This window comes from Erithacus rubecula (assembly GCF_903797595.1).
Source record: "Erithacus rubecula genome assembly, chromosome: 1".
NCBI classification, from domain to species: Eukaryota; Metazoa; Chordata; class Aves; order Passeriformes; family Muscicapidae; genus Erithacus; species Erithacus rubecula.
The window spans coordinates 18,677,276-18,695,233 of record NC_136658.1 but is presented as its reverse complement, the minus strand read 5'-3'; the positions used below and the strand labels follow the sequence as shown (position 1 = coordinate 18,695,233).

The 17,958-nt window shown below is 39.9% G+C and overlaps 1 protein-coding gene across 35 annotated transcripts in view; it reads right to left on the bottom strand.

Moving 5' to 3' along the window:
- Positions 1 to 1,648: 1,648 nt before the first annotated feature.
- Positions 1,649 to 17,958, bottom strand: part of ABI3BP (ABI family member 3 binding protein) — a gene marked incomplete at its 3' end in the record, with an annotated part of 130,275 nt that continues 113,965 nt past the window's right edge. For all 35 annotated transcript variants that reach the window (XM_079302282.1, XM_079302286.1, XM_079302291.1 and 32 more), the window contains 5 exons: positions 10,169 to 10,248; positions 8,710 to 8,739; positions 7,579 to 7,740; positions 3,827 to 3,940; positions 1,649 to 1,764 (listed from right to left, as the gene is read on the bottom strand). In XM_079302282.1, coding sequence (XP_079158408.1) covers positions 1,649 to 1,764; positions 3,827 to 3,940; positions 7,579 to 7,740; positions 8,710 to 8,739; positions 10,169 to 10,248 — 502 coding nt within the window. The remainder of the gene's footprint in view (positions 1,765 to 3,826; positions 3,941 to 7,578; positions 7,741 to 8,709; positions 8,740 to 10,168; positions 10,249 to 17,958) is intronic.

Below are 17,958 nucleotides of genomic sequence, written 5' to 3'. Positions count from 1 at the left end.
GTGCAATGCTAGTGACTCAATTTTGAGCCAAGAAAAAGCAGATCAAGGGCTGTAATGAAGTCAATAGACCATATTACAGCAGAGGACAAAACACTCTCCGAGCTAATATTTTCCATTTTGCAGATTCTAGGAATATGTAAAACTTAAGTGGGGAATAATAAAATGAACTGGAGCAAGCTGCTTGGACTCTGCTGAAGACAAATTAGGAAGTTGAGTGAAAATATTCCTACCTTTGGCATTCTTAAATAGTGCTGTGCCCACTGCTGCTCAGTAAGCTCCTCCCATTTCTGCTCTTGGACCTAACACATCCCCTGTTCATCACACCATTTAAGAGGGGCTTGTTTCCAGCAAGCAGTTTGTTCTGAATAGCAGCATTTACCACAGAAACTACACCTCTTTTAATGTAAAACACTTGAAAAAAACACTTGATTAAAAAATATTTTATTAGGAGTACAGTGTACCTGCAATGTACTTTATAAGGTATTTTCTATAAATGACTACTCTATAGATCTGGGTGTTCCTGTTCATATTTCTTCAATACATTAGTAAGGTAATGAATAACACCTTTAAAAAAACCTACATCTCTTTATTTAGTTCATAAATGTTCAAGCAGTACAAAAATTAGCTTTGGGAGAGGTTTTAATCAAAATAACTGTAAAGCAGTGTTAAAAGTTCAGTTGTCCCCAATGACAAATGTTTTAAACCAGAATTTTTCAATAAAATAAACCTGATCATGCTGTTATAACTGGTTTATTCTTTTTCCTCTTTCATTTTTCTTTCCAAGTCCCCTTGCACGGTACATACAGTTGGCTTTTGAACCAGTAAGTGTCAGGCTCTGCAAACTACATTTTCCTGAAAAACGCCAGCTGTGGAGGCTGGCTTTGTTTTTTCATTCCATGTACATATGTACCTGTCCACTTCAATTAAAGCACACCAACCCTCCCTGCCAGCCACCGCCAGGCTCACAGGCAGCGGCTCTGACTCCACAGTGACAGGCTCAACATGGCTTTGGCTGGGGCTGAAACATCTGAAAGCAAATATGGAAGAAAACCCCACTGAACTTGATCATTTAAAGCTGCACATACAGCAACCTACCTCAGCGTTTCGGCAGGAGCATAAACTGTTCGTACATGTAAGGAGAAAGTGCTTCAAGTTTACTGGCTGCAGGATATTAAAAATTACAGGATCTTTTCTATAATTTATGACTGGGAGATGTTACAGATGGGTTAGGATGGATAGCTTATGGCACTTGCATTACAGGACCAGTGAATATTTAAAAACTAACGCACATTGCATTCCATGACCAACTTTGGCATATCTGTGCCTTAAACATTTATTACAACATCGTGATAAATAATATACACACTGTATCTTTTAAAATACCATATAAACCATACCTCAAGAATAGGGAGCCAGCTTCCCTACACATTATCCTACAACACGTCCCTAGCCTGTGTTTCTTTTTTAAATTCTAGAAACAGATCTGTAACACTGGATAAGTACAGTAAGCAGCCTACACTATTAGACAATTAATGCAGTATTGGCAGGAGGGTTGTACAAGGCTCGCAGCGAAGGGCCGGGCGCACCGTCACGCTGCCTTCCTGCCGCCCGCCTGGGCAGCGGCGGGGCACGGCCACGCCTCGCGCCATCACCACTTGCCAGGTATGGATGTGCCACACTCGTACCAGCGCACGTAGTTAATCTGAGTCTCCCCGCCTATCTTCCCAAATTTGACAGGTTCCTGACGAACTGCCCTGAAAAACCCTGGAACAGAGAATAAAACAGTTTTGCTTGCTGGAAGCTCTCAGGACGGTACCGTGCTTTGGTCCGACACATCTGCAGCTAACAATTCAGTGAGTGGCTGTAGTCACCAAGCCATTAACCACCTGCCACAAGCACAGCTGTTTGCTGCCCCTACATCCATTAGCACTGCAATTTGCCCACCCAATTCAAATTAAAGCAAAGTGCTCGGGATGGATGGTGGTGCAGAGGTGAAGCCTGCCTTCCCTGGAGATCCCAGCGCCCTGCTGTGGGTGGTGCTGGCTGGGCACAGCCTGTGTCCCCTCTGTTCCCCCTCTGGCCATGCTGGGCTCTGGGAACAGGAGGCTGCTCTGCATTGCAAAGTGACAGTGACAAATCATCCCCAGTGCACAACCTTGACACTGCAGTGAACCTCAATAAAACCCAACCACTGGGGAAAGTTCACAGCATCTCCCCATCCCTAAAGGAGAAATCATCCTCCTTCTTTCACTCTGTTGCCTTCGACAACACGCTTGCCATTCAAACAATTAACATGAGATTACAAATTAAAGTGAGGAATTGGGGCTCCATCCAACATGATTGTAAGGAATGTATGTGTGGCTGGAGCAAACATGGATACACACACACACACACACACACACACACACACACACACACACAATACTGTTCTGCAGCTGAGAGGCAGCATCAGCCATGATTACCTCGAAGCATTTCAGGTCAAATATGTGTAGTTAATTCAGAGATCAACCTGCTGCAGCCAGAACAATTGGTCTGTTGGTCTGTTCTTTCCTCTGTTCAGTTCATTTGCTAGAAATACACGCTACTGAAAAGGTGAGGTCTTTGGTTTGCTAGTTTTGTTGTTTTGGCGCCTAAAAATGAGTGTAGCTCATGAATTCACTCAAATCCAGTTGCTGAAATCAAATTAGTTTTAAGTCCTTTAAACTGAGGTTGCAAGGTTGTTGGGTAAAAGTTTTTAAAATCCTCAAATACTTTTAAAAGTGTGAATCTGGAAGGGCTGAGAAGTTTGCTGTCCTGGCAATGCAAATTGGATTCTGACTATCTCTTACACAAAATATCTTTGCAAATGGACAGCACTGACTGGGAAGGGAAAAGCAAAAATCTCTTTAGAAGAAACTCACAAAACACATAAACAAACACTCTCCAGACTGCTCAATTATTTTGTTTTTTGGAAAACCTTGTGAAAGACTTAGGAACTTCACATTCATCTCCCACACCTACCTCAATGCATTTCTGGACTCGTGTGGGGTGTTTTGTAAATGAAGCACAGGAAGGTTTGGTCAACATGCTGATATTGTACTGAAAACTGTTCTGCTGTTTTCCTCAGAAAAATGTTCCATGACCTGCTCAGCACATGTGCACATACCAGTACAGCCTGTGTTCTTACCCCACAGGAACAGAACACCTCACCCTGGCACTTCTGCCAAGCAGCAAGCAGGAGTTCAGCTAACAGAAGTACAATTTTCTTATGCCTCAGCCTCAGGAATGTGTGAAAAATAGCCAGGCAGGTCACAGCTGTATTTAGCACGTCCAGCCCCATGCCCATTTAGACCAGACTGGAATTTTGGGCACCCTTTTGCAATGAGTACACATGGAATTACTGCAGCATGAATTATATTTTCCAGCCATAACTTTTCAGTTTCTCATTGGTACCAAACAAGGTGTTTAATGCCCAACTGATTATCTACTGTGCTTTAAATCAACCTTGCTAGTTTGAACACACCACTTAATGCCTCTCTGCAAACTCAAATTGTGGTTGGGTTTAAATATGTAATAACAACTGTGAATAATTTGTAGGGCTGTTTTAAACAGGAGAGGCTGTTTGCTACCTAACAAAACCCAAGTCATAACTGTCTTAACAAGTCATCATTCACTCTCAAAAACTTCTTGACCCTCTCCTGCCTGCAAAGCTGGAAGCTCCTTTCAGTGCCCTTTCTCCATTACACTTTCTCCTTTCATTCAATCAGTGGGGATTGAATCCTCTGGCAGGAAATAGAAACAAAAAGAATTGCCAAAGTTTGCTACAGAGACAGGAGTTAGGAATTACCATCTTTGACTGGTAGGTCTTCTTGCTGTCCCGTCCTTCCATCTAAGAAGGAGTCTACAAATTGGCAGTGATCTTCTCCATGGCCCCTCTGGTCTCCTATGTTATAAAATTTTCCTGAAAGCAAAGAAGCAGCAAAGTTTAGTGAAGGCTATTTCCAGAAACCACCACAGGCAATGGGCTGTGCTCTTTCCTCTGTGGGGAAGCCAAGGTGAACACTATGACTCTTTTCCTCTCAGGACCTGTAGCTGTAATTTGAACATGACGTGCAGGCTCCAAGTGCTTATGGCTAAGGCAAAAGTGCCCCACTCCTGGCCAAAATCTATGCCTGGATCTAATTGTTCCCTCTCCTTACTTTCATACAGTAAGACAAATTTTGTTACTCCCAAGAACATCATCAAAAAGCAAATTTTGGTAGTGATTTGAATAGAAGGCAGGTCTGGTTCCCAGTAAGAAAGCCCTTCTTACTTAGCCCAGGTGATAGCCCTTCACATATAGATGACCTCAGATACTAAGTGCTTATACAGAGCATGGAGTGTGCCCATGTATTTACTTGCAGGATTGCTTAACAGGACATTTTGCTGCAACTGAGTAGAAATCAAGGTCTCAAGTGTCCCATGTGCTGTGCTGACATTACAGGCTCTGCTTATCCTGTTAACAGGCACAGTGAAGGAGCTTGGACAGATGTTTTTTTCTTGCTGATTTGATTTGCTAGACATTCGTAAAATTCAGTTCAGAAGATGGAGGAGAGCATGCTACATTCTCTTCCCAAACCTGGGATGGAAACCTTTGTAGATAAACTCATCACTCTTTCTAAGCTTCTTTCACAGCACTTAGTTCTCAGTATGTTCAACCTTTGGTTGAGATGTTGAAAGGAAAGGTGAGAGCACTTAGAAAAAGGCTCAGGATTAAGCAGGTTTAAGCTAGGCAGAAAGTCAATTACTCATTAGAGACTGGGTGCCCTGGAGCCTTGAATCTGTGCCAGTCTGGCCATTTGAGAGGTGGTTGGGTGCTTCCAAAGAACAATTAATGAAAGAACAGCCCACCAATAAACTCCAATGTTTTTGTGACTGAGCAGTATTTCACCAAAGCTTTTCACCTCCAGTTGACAGCCTCTGTGCATGTGGCTCTTCTGTAGCTTCACAAAATTATTTATTGTTATCTAGCTTTGGCTGCAGACATGTTTTTTTGCATAGGAGAACTGGTCAGAGTGAGTTCCTCTCAGCAATTTTTGCTCTGAAATTAAGAACATTCAGGCTGCCCAAAAAGGGCTTTTTTTTTTTCCACAGCTGTTGAAGGTCACACATAGAATTTATTTTTTTCCTTCCCTCAATAAATACATATTTTTAGGTGGCCTGCTTTTCTGGAATGCCTACAGTGACTGCTCTGGAGGACTGTTAAATGAGGTCAGCAGTAGATGCTGGTTTATGGAACAGTCCTGGCATGTGTAACACAGATCAGTCTTTCTCCATAAGAGAGAGAATAAGCCACATATTTTAATGGCTAACACCAGAACAGTAATTTGCAGATACACACATACTCTTCTGGCCCACAGTTTAACCTATGCATAACTCAAACAATTGGTCTTCATAAATTAGCAGCATTCTCAGTGACTATTACATTCTTACTGCCCAATTATTTCCATAATAAAAGAACACACTTAAAACCATTTAGCTAAGGAATAACTGGCTTTCTGTTTTGGGGATAGCAATTCTAACCAATTCTACCAGTAAAAATTTTTCCCCAGTGTTCCCTTGTGGGTGGCCTTACAATCTTACATACAAACCTTGCTTTATACATTATAAATTCCACAGCACTAGAAGAATAAATTCATGCTAAAAACCAGCATGCAAAGATACAGTTGTTGCCTGCCTTATACAACAGCATTTGGACAATGCACCCAAGTTTCAAGGCAATTACAGCTTCAACAGCAAAACTTTGGAAGACTTTCCAGTGTCCAGTGGGATTCAGAGCTCGGTGCAGCCCTGCACTGCTCCAGCTGGATGGTGCTCCTGCCAGCCTCGGGGACACAGTGAGGAGAGGTGACCATGGAACACATCAGGACATCAGAACAGAGCTTGACTTCACCCAGGAAAACCTCTCACTTGCACAAAGAGGCCTACCTTAGCAAACGGGGCAAAAGCAGCTTTCCTTCTACATAAATATTTCACTTCTTTTAAATATTGTGACAACTGGTCAGCTCTGGTTGTAACAATTCAAGTGCAAGAACCAGGTTTAGCAAGTATAATGAATACAATGTGTATACCTCTTCTTCTTCCAGTGAGGTTAAACCACCACCCTTCCAGCAAGAACAAAAACAATCTAATGAAAATAGGAAAATGGGCTCCTGATATTAAACTTTTCTGCTCAGATTGGAGTAGCTTTCACTGCAGTGTTAATTCACTTGATTTAGGGCTGAAGTCTAGTCCTGCTAGATTAGCACTGCTATTTCCTCTGCTGGCTGGTTTTGGGACACATCATGCCTCATTGCCAGTGCTTGTCATTTGATCACAGCTGGTTAGTACAGCAACAGCTGAATGAATGATACATCTGTTCAAAACATTCTCTTCTATTCACATAATTGCTAAGATATTATTTACATACAGAGTATTGTACTCACTATTAATGACACGGCTCTCCTTCCTTGTCTGCTCATCAGAGAATGGTGCTGGATTCAAGGCAGGGAATCTTAAAATTATGGCAGGATGGGCTGCCCTACACTCCTCTGCTCCTTTCCTTCCATGGAGCCCAGAGCCCTGCTCCTGTGAGGTGCTGAGCTCAGAGATGGGGCAGCTTTAGGTTATGAAAGTGGATTCTTCCAGCCACAGTCTCTCCAAGCTAATTCAATGCAATGTGTTGAACATACTTGCCTGACTTGCTCTTAAAAGGCATTTCCCACACATCTTTGTGCTCAGATGCCACACTAATACCATTATCACACAGCTGTCTGTGATAAGAGATCTCACACAGAAGACAGCCAGGATGATTATAAGAAGTTAACATAATTCTTAATGTGGCAGATACAGCTTGCACAAGCTGCATGAGAGACAAAGATCTCCTATCAACTAACTGAAAAAACACTTCTCACAGCCTGTTTCCCCAGCAGGTGTCACCTAAGTCAGGTCTTAAACACATCACACTCAATTTGGCTTAAAAATCAAACTTGAGAATGTAAGGCCAAGAAGTTTCCTTCAGTAACAAAATTTAGTATGAGGAAGACAAAAAGGTGGAGAAAAAAGATCATAAGCAAAAATGGGGAATGTAAAAACAAAAATGTCAAAGCAGGTGAGTAAAATCTGTTACCTAAAGTCATGTATTTATAAGCCATTCAGTAACCATATGTTTTCCAAAAGGGATGGGAATGACAGGTCTAATCCTGGTCTAAAATGAGGTCCTGATCCTCTAATTAATAATTATTCCAGTCTACCCTTTAAATACCCATTTGGCTGTTTTACAATATATGCAATTCACTCTGATGTTTATCAGTTTTCTGTATGATCCCCAGCATATGAACAGTTACTTAAAATCAGATGATCACCACAGGGGGGTTCCTCTGAAATTTGAAAGTTCAGTATCAAACATATCAATGGTTACTGAGCACAAGAAGATTTCTGTTTATGATTAATCTGTGGACTAAATTAAACAAATGTGATCACACTTCAGCAGAGCTCATCTTCTTAAATCTCTTATTTCAGGAACTATGATATCTTTCAGGGATATATAATGTGGACAGCTCTGATTTGAATGTTTCTTACCTGTAAGTGAATCACTGAGGTATATCTTGTATCTCAAGGAATTGCATAGCTGCACACCTACAAACTTCTTATACCAAGTCCTCTTTACATATTGTTTGCCTTTGCATTCTGAATATGTGTCTGAATTGAATGGGATTTCAGTCCAGATGGCATCTTTCCCCACTGCAGGAGAGGAAAAAAGAGGCTAAAGTACAATGCTGCATACAAAATTACACTACAAATACATTTGAATAACTAGAATTAGAAACCTTGCTGAAGCAGAATATACCATGACATCTGCATTTTGAACAATGAAGAATATTTCAGAGAAACACCAAAGTATGCAGAATTGGTGCTGTGAACTCTTCCTGCTGTCCTCTGGTGCAGGTTTGGAATAGGTTCATTCATTGTTAGAGGGACAATGTTTGTATTGGCAAAACTCTCATTTATGAAGTGTGTGATACAGTCACTGTTCTCCAGTGCATCCAAGCCAAGACAATCAATTTGCAGCAAACTGTGATCTAACAAAATACATGTAAAAATGAAGTATCATTAATTACGTGGAGAAAAATGGTGCCACAGTGTTTGTCAAAGTGAGAGTGATGTCTATTACAAATACAAAAAGCAGTTCAATTTGCTTGAATGATCTCAGCTCTTCTTCAAGAGCTCAGTCCACCTTCCATCAAGGAGAGCAAGTCTTGCAAGTGGCCTAAAGCAGAGCTTGATCAAGCCTTTTGAAGCAGAAAATGTTCCTAAAACACAAAGACAGATAAATAGAATCCTCTGAGTTGTGCTCTGTTAACTCACTTTAAAAGTGTGGAGTAGCTTATGCATTTTGCAGAGCTTTCTTTGCTTTAATGACAAGGTTGAGAAAATATGAGGCTGTCCTTGGCTCATTTGTGTACCTTGGTTTGAAGCCATCCCAGCTGCCATGGGAGCTCCACATCACATTGATTGCTTTATGCTCAGGTAAACAAGCAGCCTTGCATGAATCCCTTAGCAGGGGCACGGGTGGAAGGAGTGAAATTGTGTGTGAATGCTGTTTGGTTCTGTAACTCATTCAGCTGGTGCAGCAGAGCCACCCTCCTTGTAAAATTCTGCTATCTCATTTCTGAAAAAACTGCTGATCAGATTTATATATAAAACACTTACTTGAAATTGGCTCACTCACTCTTGGGTCCGCTGGGGGAAGAAAACAAACATTCAATCAGACACTGTAAAATGAACGTTCCCAATAATTCGATGGAAAAGCATTGGTAAGTGATTTTTTACAGCTGACGTAAGCTGTAATTTGTGAAACAGAAAGAGTTTTGGAAGCAAAGTTAACTTTTGTATTAAATTAAATTAGAAGAAATATATTTCTTATGTGAAACTCCAGTATCAATGAGCTTTTAATAATATTACCTATGGGACAACACCAGCCAGAGTTCTAGTAAAAACAAGAGTTTAAACCTGTAACCAGCAAAACCCAATTGTACTGCATCTTATTAAAATTTCAGTTTCAAAACCTAAATAATAAAAAGGGCACTTCTGTAATACTTGCCACAAAAAACTTGGCTTTGAAAGCCCAGAGGTGAGAAATGGATGTGTGCAATTAAGAAAAAACAAAACTGGATGGTTAATTTGTCCAAACTAAATAGGAGACAGAACATAAGCTTTGTCATTCATGAAAACTGCACTTGGAGCAGACTCTTTTTTCACTTTTAACAATCTAGGATTACAAAGAGTGTATTCAGAGTTTTTAAATATGTGTGGCATAGTCTGCACTCCTCCCTGAGTAATCCTTTGCTCAGCCAAAACTCTCATCCATCAGTGACAGCAAGAGTTGAGGACTATTAAATTATTACACCTGGCTCAAAACACAGATTGAGAAAGTCCTTTTATAAAGGCTAAATCCATTTTGTGTTTTATGTGGTCTTTCAGTACTACCAAGCAATAAACACTTCTGCACAAAAGATGGTATCTTGCTTGCCTAAAGTCAACAAGTCAGCTGTAGTTAACCTTAAGGACAGCAAGAATAGGGAAAGCAAAAGCTCTCTGAGACAGAGAGAATTTGACTTGGGCACCAACCCATGGCTAAGACAGGCTCTTTAACTGTTTCACTGGAGAGTAAACAGGAGGGAACGGGACCTACTGGGACACGACTTTTCACAACAGCTCTTTCTCAATCCTTATTTCAGCCAAACAACATCACTGTTTACAGCAGCCTTACTGAACAGGTAACAAAAGCACCTATGAACACACCAGCCCAAAAAAAACCTCCTAATGTTCCCCAGCCAGAAGCTGTTAATGGGTCGGATAAATGCAAAAAGGTCAGGAATATAAATCTTAAATGACTGAGCCCTTTCTAAGGATGAAGTAATTTTCTTCACAATGAATACAGGCAAACCCTCTGTGCTCCTCTGTCTTTTTTCTCTTGCAGTCTGTTCCTCCTACATCCCACACAACACAGTTCCAATCCCAGGCTGACTTTCTGGGCATGGTGGTAAAAAGACATTGAGGAGACAGTAAAGAGCAAGACTGAATGCACAAAATTAAGTGAGGGAGCCTTTCATGCATCCCACAAACTAAAGCTGCTGTAAATTAAGGTCTGAACTTTGGAAGTTCTTACCTGATTCAGTACTGAATGCCACAACATTGCTACTTGGGCCTTCACCAAGGGGGTTCCTAGGTTTCACGTGGAATTCATAACTGGGGAATAAAATTGAAGAGATGAGAATTTTGCAAACTAAACATTCTTAAGTAGTCTGGAGCAAGCAAGCAGCACACACATTGGTGCTACTCCCCTTCTGGAGAAGAACAAAAAAGCCCAATTGTTTTTGCCACAAAGCCACTGAGATGTTTTCTTGTCCTAACTGTATATGACCTGAGCTGAACACAAAATTAACCAGTCTTTTTGATAATTCTTTGCACACATACTATTAATATCTGATTTAATTCACCAGTGACTTGTCTGTCTCCTCTCACACAGCAGTTTCTGTTCTGGCAAAGGGAGCAAGTTCAGATGAGGTCTGAAGCAACATGATAAGCAGAGATTGAGTAAAGGACATTGCTATTTATTTGTACTTTTTTGCTTTCTTAAGAACACAAACCTCCAATTCAATGCATGTCAGGCCCACCAACAGTGACCGACAGGACCAGTAGCAAAACACAGGGCAAGTCTTCCAGGACATGAGCTCAGCCAAGGCAAAGATCCAATTGCTTGAATGTATATTAATAATAAGTATATGAAGCAATGACAAGACAGTGTGCAGAGTCTCTTTTGCATGTGTTTTTACTGATGTGGCACAGCACCAGCCTGTGCTGTAGTTATCTCATGATCCCTTTTCACCACTGTGGTGGGAACCAAACACAGTGCTGTAAAAACAGAACACAACTGAGGAAAAAAATCCACACCAGCTTCCTCCTAAGCCTCCCCCACCTCTCAGTGCAGGATTAACAGTGGAAGTGCCATGTGCAGAGGGACATCCCCCCTGAGCACACGCATGGTGAATCTCTCCTAACACAGAGCATCTCTTCATCAGTGACAGGGAGCCACAGCACACGAGTAAAAGGGACTCATGGACTGGAAAATTTGCCTCAAATTAGAGGCACTTTTTGCTCTAAACACAGAAAAAATGGGAGTCCCAGAAGTGGGCAACTAAACATTCAGCTCTTGACTGGAGAAGGATCATTTACCAATTATGACTTTGGTTGCTCGTGACTGTAACATAGCATTGTATGTTATTGCTGGAATCATTTCCAAACAGCAATCTTCTAAAGAAAGAAAACCCCCATACCACACTCTGCACAGTTGGAAATTTGTAAACTCCATTTGCAATGCCCCAGAAGAATAATTCTGTCCAAACTTTGGATTACCTCTCATTTCTCCTTGGCTCCTGCAAAATCTGAGCTAATTAACCTCAGTGGAGTATTCAAGCAGTACCAAGCAACTGTTTTCCATCCACTGTACTTCTAAGACAATATTTAACTTTAAAATTGCTTACTTAAGCAATTGCCTTTATTTCTAGGGTTTTCTTTTCTTTTTAAGAGAAATACTTATATAGACTGGTATGCTGAACAGATGCATTGTGGAAATTAATGGATATTGCTAAGAGAAACATGGGCTTGTTTTGAGATGGAAGTAGTCTATTTGGAGAAATCTTGACATTTTTTAAAATATGCTGAAAGAGCATTTGGAACTACCCATATTACCCCACAGTAGGAGGGAGACATTAACTAAATAATCAATTTAAGAAATTTATAAATCTTCATTATCAACCTCAAATTGCTTAAACAAAGAAATGCTTTCAAAAATAGGCCCTGAATAGTTAGCATTCATATTGGCCATGTGCTACAGTAATGTTTTTGGTCAAGAAGTACTCTTGTCTGGTAGAAAAGGTCTTAATATAGAGAACTGTAGCAAAGCAGTCGTTGATTCTTTCTGAAGAATCACTGAAGCACAAACAAAGATTTCCTAATGTGTTTGGGGTCTTAAAGTAATACCTGGATGATACATTTTAAAAAACATAGAAATTAATCCACAGCTAGAGATAAAAGACTGCAAAGAAGTTTTCCTGCTTCCTTCACAAGAGGAAGACCTTATCTAAAGCTATTATTGTAATAATGATCATCAAGATGGAATGTTCTATTGCTTTATGGGCAGTTTATGGTTTGATCTCATGGGTGATAATGATCTGTTTTGGTCCCTTTCTATGTATTTTGCTGATTTTTGAAAAAATATATTGTTCTCAATAGCTGATATGCCCTACTTTGGGCTGCATTAGGCAACCTTCTTCATAGGAATCAGTCCTGTTCCCAAAAATCTTTATGAACTTGAACTCATCAATTCTCGAATTCCAAAAAGACAAAAACAAGAACTGAAGGTTATTTTCCAAGCACTGTTTTTCAAATTGTGGTTTAGAGATCACTAGGTTCTCTGCAAAAGACCAAACCACAGCTTGGAAAATTAGGGCAAATTTTAAATAAAGAACTAAAATCTACAGATAGAGATTTCAGCTTATGTAAACATATAAAGAAAATTGGAGAAAAGGAAAATAATAAAAAAATGTCCAAAGTTTAACTCAGTCAGTTAGGGAAGCCTCTTATTAACAATGTTAAAAGGAAATTTTGAAAACTAAAATACATGCAATTTTACGGTTCTGTGGTATGTGTTTTTACAAGCATCACAGGCTTCTTTCCTCTGCCAATTTCAATCCTAAAACAATACCAGTGGCTTCCACAGCACAAAAATAACAAACAATCACTTTTGGAGATGAAGAGAATTGGCAAGCTGACAGAACACTGAAAAGGAGAGAAAGGAAATGTCAGACTGGGATCACAATATGACATAGTTTACTATAATTTTAAAGCTATGATGTGGCTGTTTTAATAGAAGACAATCTAAAGTCTTCCTTTTTGTGTGTCAGGTTGAAAAAAAGATCTGAAAAATATATATAAAATGGTGAAAAAAGGGTATCATCTGAACTGTTATGGACTCCTATAGAAACCACAAGGAAGGGGACAAAATGCTTAGAGTTTCAAGAACACATGGTGAAATTAATAAAGGGGAATAGGAAAGCTGTAGAATGGTTATCCCATGTCTGCTGCTTAGTTAGACTTATCTAACAAGAAACTGGAGTCCATATTCCATCTTTATATCTGCCTGCCTCATATACCAAAAACTCTGCTATCCTATGTAACTGCAATCTAATGCATCACACCTTTAACATCTTAAACTTTTGGAGACCAGGCCTTCCAAATCCTCCCAAACTGTGGAAGAGAGTAAAAGTCCTTGTGCAGATTAAACAGACTTGATGTATAGTAATTACTACTTGGAGTGTATTTTTCCACTCCAGGAAATCACTCTACCACATGGAAGTCTGGCAAATGCAGATGCTCCTGCATCTTTTAAAATCATGCAAAAGGAGAAGATTGAAGATTGCAGAACTGAAAAAAGGTGAAGAGAGATTTTCAGCATAATAGGAGAACTGGAGCATCTGAGTACAGTTCTGGGACCTCAGGTCTATTGCTGGGGAGATGCTGGTGTTGGATGGCAATTGTGCAGGGCTCTGTGCACAGAACTCCTCTGGCTCTGCAGAGTGCTTGGATGGCAGAGTCACCAGGAAAGAAAGGGAAAGGGGGAGAGAAAGGGAGAGAGAAAGGGAGAGAAAAAGGGAGAGAGAAAGGGAGAGAAAAAGGGAGAGAAAAAGGGAGAGAAAAAGGGAGAGAAAAAGGGAGAGAAAAAGGGAGAGAAAAAGGGAGAAAGGCAGAGAGAAAGGGAGAGAGAAAGGGAGAGAGAAAGGGAGAGAGAAAGGGAGAGAGAAAGGGAGAGAGAAAGGGAGAGAGAAAGGGAGAGAGAAAGGGAGAGAGAAAGGGAGAGAGAAAGGGAGAGAGAAAGGGAGAGAAAAAGGGAGAGAAAAAGGGAGAGAAAAAGGGAGAGAGGATGAACAGCTATGCTTGTTTGAGGAATCTTTCTCCTAACAAAGTTGGAAGAAGGGATAAGAGAAGTAGGAAATGCTTATCCATGAACCCTGATATCAACAGCAATTTAGTACATTATCAGTTGGACTTTTAATAAAACAAAGAGAAACCTCCTGCACTTTCCTGGCACTTTCTGAATTTTGTTGCATTGAACTTTTTTGTAGTTCCTATCTTTTGACCCTTGTTGCTAAAAAAAGCTAAACTCTCTGCATTGACAGAGGTTTTCTTGGTTTTTTCCTTGTATGTGATTAGAAGATTTGGATGCTAACTACAATACAAAACAATATTAGATAAAGGTGATAACAGCCTTGGGACACAATTTAACCTAAAATTCCAACAGAAATCACTCAAAACATTTTTAAAAAGAGAATATATTTGAAAGTTATAGTATAGAGTATATCTGAAATCACCAAAATAATTAATGGGGAAGCAGATCAGCTCCTGATGGGAAGTTATACAAAACCGTGGAATGCAAGCATCACAGGCTTTTTGTTTCTTATTAATACTCTTTTTCTACACCAGAAGGCTGGTGGGACATGTTCTCCAATGGCTACTCAAACTTCCCCAGAGCTATTTGGAAGAAGTCTTAATATTTTTCTTTACTACCTTCCAATTACTGCCATCACAAACATGCATGAGAACAGTTTTCAGCAGTATTCAGGCTCTTTTTAGAAGGCTTGTATAGAAATTTGGACTGTAAAACTTCCTGGACACGATGGTCTAAGCTATGGGCTTCACTGCCCTTAAACAAATGACCAGAATGAAAAAAAATGTACACTGACTAAAAAAAAGGTTCCAAGATAGGGCAGGGATACAGAAATAAGAACTACATATTTTGGCAGAGAAACCAGCAGAAATAACAGAAAATCTCATTGGAAAAAAAACCCAAACAACATCTGCATTTAATATTTTAGGCTAGGAAAGTCCATGAAAAAACTGCAGGTCAGTGAAACAAATTTTTTTCCAAGGAGAATATGCAGAGGAACACCATTATTACTACACAAGAGATGGAACTAAGACAACAAAAAACACAGTAAGCCCATTTCTCTCTCAGGCCTCTCAATGTTTATTGCAAAGAAGCAGCTCAAGGAGAAAAACACTGAAAATTGTGGATAATAACCTTATCTTGGCTCACATATGGGAGATTTTGCTTGACTATTAACATAGGAGAAGTTACTGCAATGCTTTCTTATGAAGTTTTAATGTAAAACAAAGAAAGAGCAGAGTCCTGGGTATGCCAGTGGTACTTCCATTGGGAGTTCCAATGTGAGCAGCCTTTTAAAAAGGAAACTCAGAAACAGGAGACCTGTGTGACAACCTAGACAGAATATTGCAGGTCTCATTCTTCAAATGGCTGCTTGGAAGTTAGACTGTAACTACTTTGACTAAAATGACCAATTTTGCAGTTTGACTCGTTTCCAAGTGGAATAAACACTGCATTTCTCTGTATAAGAATCACAGAATTTCCATGCAGAGGAAGAAAGTTAGTTCATACTAGTGCATTAGTTTTTCCCATTTTTCTTTGCTAAGATAGAAAAGACATTTGAATTTGCCACCTCAGCCTGCATCAAAGGAACTGGAGAAAAGTGATATCTACAAGACCAAAAATTCCCCTAAGGTCCAATCTTACAATAATATATATTGTAAGGCATCTATGAAGGTGACCTGGCCCAGGCCCCTGTCCATGACAGGGCTGACTGAGCTGCTTTGAGCTCAGGGTTCACCAGGTACAGTGGTGACACACACTCACTCTTTGAACAACAGAGGAAAAACTGAGTGGCTCACTACTCTGTTCAGAATAAACAAGAGAAAGAAGAATAAATGGAATTTAGTTGTTACAATCTTTTCACTAACAGAAGAATAAAGATGGCAAAAACTGCAGAAATGTTGGTGTGTGCTTTAGGGTGATACTCAACAGGGGGCTGAGGAAAATGTGATCTGGACTTACTCTGAAGTTCTTGAATATAATATAAAGGCTAACAAAAGCTAACTACAGTACAAAATCATAATCAAAGCTGTGTATATCTAAATACTAGATCACAGAAGCACATCTATTAGAGAAATGTTTAAACAGAAGACATTTATAAAACAAGAGGAAGCTTTCTTCAGGCACCAGTTATATCCAATTAATTATCTGTATAAGGAAGATGTATATTGTTATCTAGCTCACCTGGTGTAACAGCACTACATGCTTTGAGATATTTCAGGAAAAGGTTACAATCAGAAGCAAATCTGAAGAAATCTAACAGAATTCTAGACTGAAGCCAAACAACATCTTACTGCCATCAAGAGTACCAGTTTAAAGAACTCTGAGCAATCAAATAATGGATATCAAGATTTGAATTCTCTGGATTATTTAAACCATCAGAAATCATCTAAGTTTTGAAATCCTGCAATCACCATATTTGGTAATTCTCTAGGTGAAAAAGAAGATAAAATATTTGTCCCATAAGGAAAAAAACCTTTAAATTAATGTGTGGTTGTCAGCTGTGAGGCCTGCCTTACTGTGGGGAAATTATATCAATATGATATATCTTTCCTTTGGTAAAGAACATATGGATCTCAGCATTCCAATGAAATCACTGTGCAGGAGCCTCTAGTACATTTTTTTAAAGAAAAAAATCCCAAACAATCTGTCACGTTAGAAAGCAGCTGATGGTGCCCCACATATATTCAAAGGGTCTATGTCCTCACAGTCAGAAGTTTTTCAAATCTCTGTTCTACTTTCATCTGAGTCAAGTCACTAGGATCACATAAAGCTGGCATGTTTAAGACAGAAAGGCAATAAAACTCTGTAATATCTGTAACTTGATTTATTTAAAAGTAACTTTCACAAGTCATGGTGTGCCTATGAAAGCCCATTTTCATTTCCATCTCCATATTATCATGGTATGAGTCTGCTAAAGCCAAATACTTGATAACTGTACTCAAAGTTGAAAATCTTTTTTTCAGCAGTGCATTTTTTTCTGGATCTAGTCACATTTCAGACAGCTAAATATGTCTGAATACACAGAATACTACACAACAATCCTCATCCCATCTAACTTCTGTGTTTGTACTTACTGACAGCTGCAGTCGCACATGCAATTTTTAATGAGTGACTGTAAAAGTCTCTTTGTTGCATCCTTAACACTGTCCAAATTCCTGGGATATTTAAAGTCTGGCCATTAGCTCCTAATCTTTAAAAGCTGCCTTGTGTGAAGGCCAGCTCAGAGGAAGGAGGGTGTCTGCCTTGCTGCAGAACTTCCCAGAGGTGTAGCAGCATGACCTATTTGAAGAATGCAAAAGAGTAAAGCAAACAAACAGCATCACCTGGCATCCCAGGTTTTCCCTGCTGCTTGTACTGCCCCCTTAACACTGAAAAGTTGGATTTTTGTTTTTTTTTTTTGCTTCCCTCCTGCTGGTTGTGGGCAATCAACTCTTTAGCTTCTGGGCCAGGCACTACCATATCCTACCTGAAGTAGCTCAACAGAATGCTGGACCTTGGCCAGTGTGATGGCAGACCCTCTCTGCCAGGCACACACATCTGCAAAGCTACAGGCTTGAACTGCCACAGGGTCCTTCTGGTTTAAACTTACCCAGGGAGGCTGAGGCAACAGATTCACAAACATTTTTATGCCATTTTGGGAAGTCTTTGTTTAGGTCTGTCTGCTTTAGATCTGTCCTGAACTGCCTTTAGCTCTGAATGCACTGGAACTTAAGAGCAGCATAGGGTGTTCACAAAAGACTCACTGAGGGCTTCAGGAAAGCTGAAAAAAGTAATTTAGCTGGTTTCTAATTCAGCTTGTCAGTTTCTCCGAAGTGTTCCCAGGCCAAGAGGTTCTTCCCAGTTAATCCACCTTCAGCTGCTGAGCATTTCTCTTCCCATATATTGCTGGTACTTTTGAAAATGCTGATCACTTGCAGGAGGGATTTCTATTTCTCTTCCAAGTTTCTTTT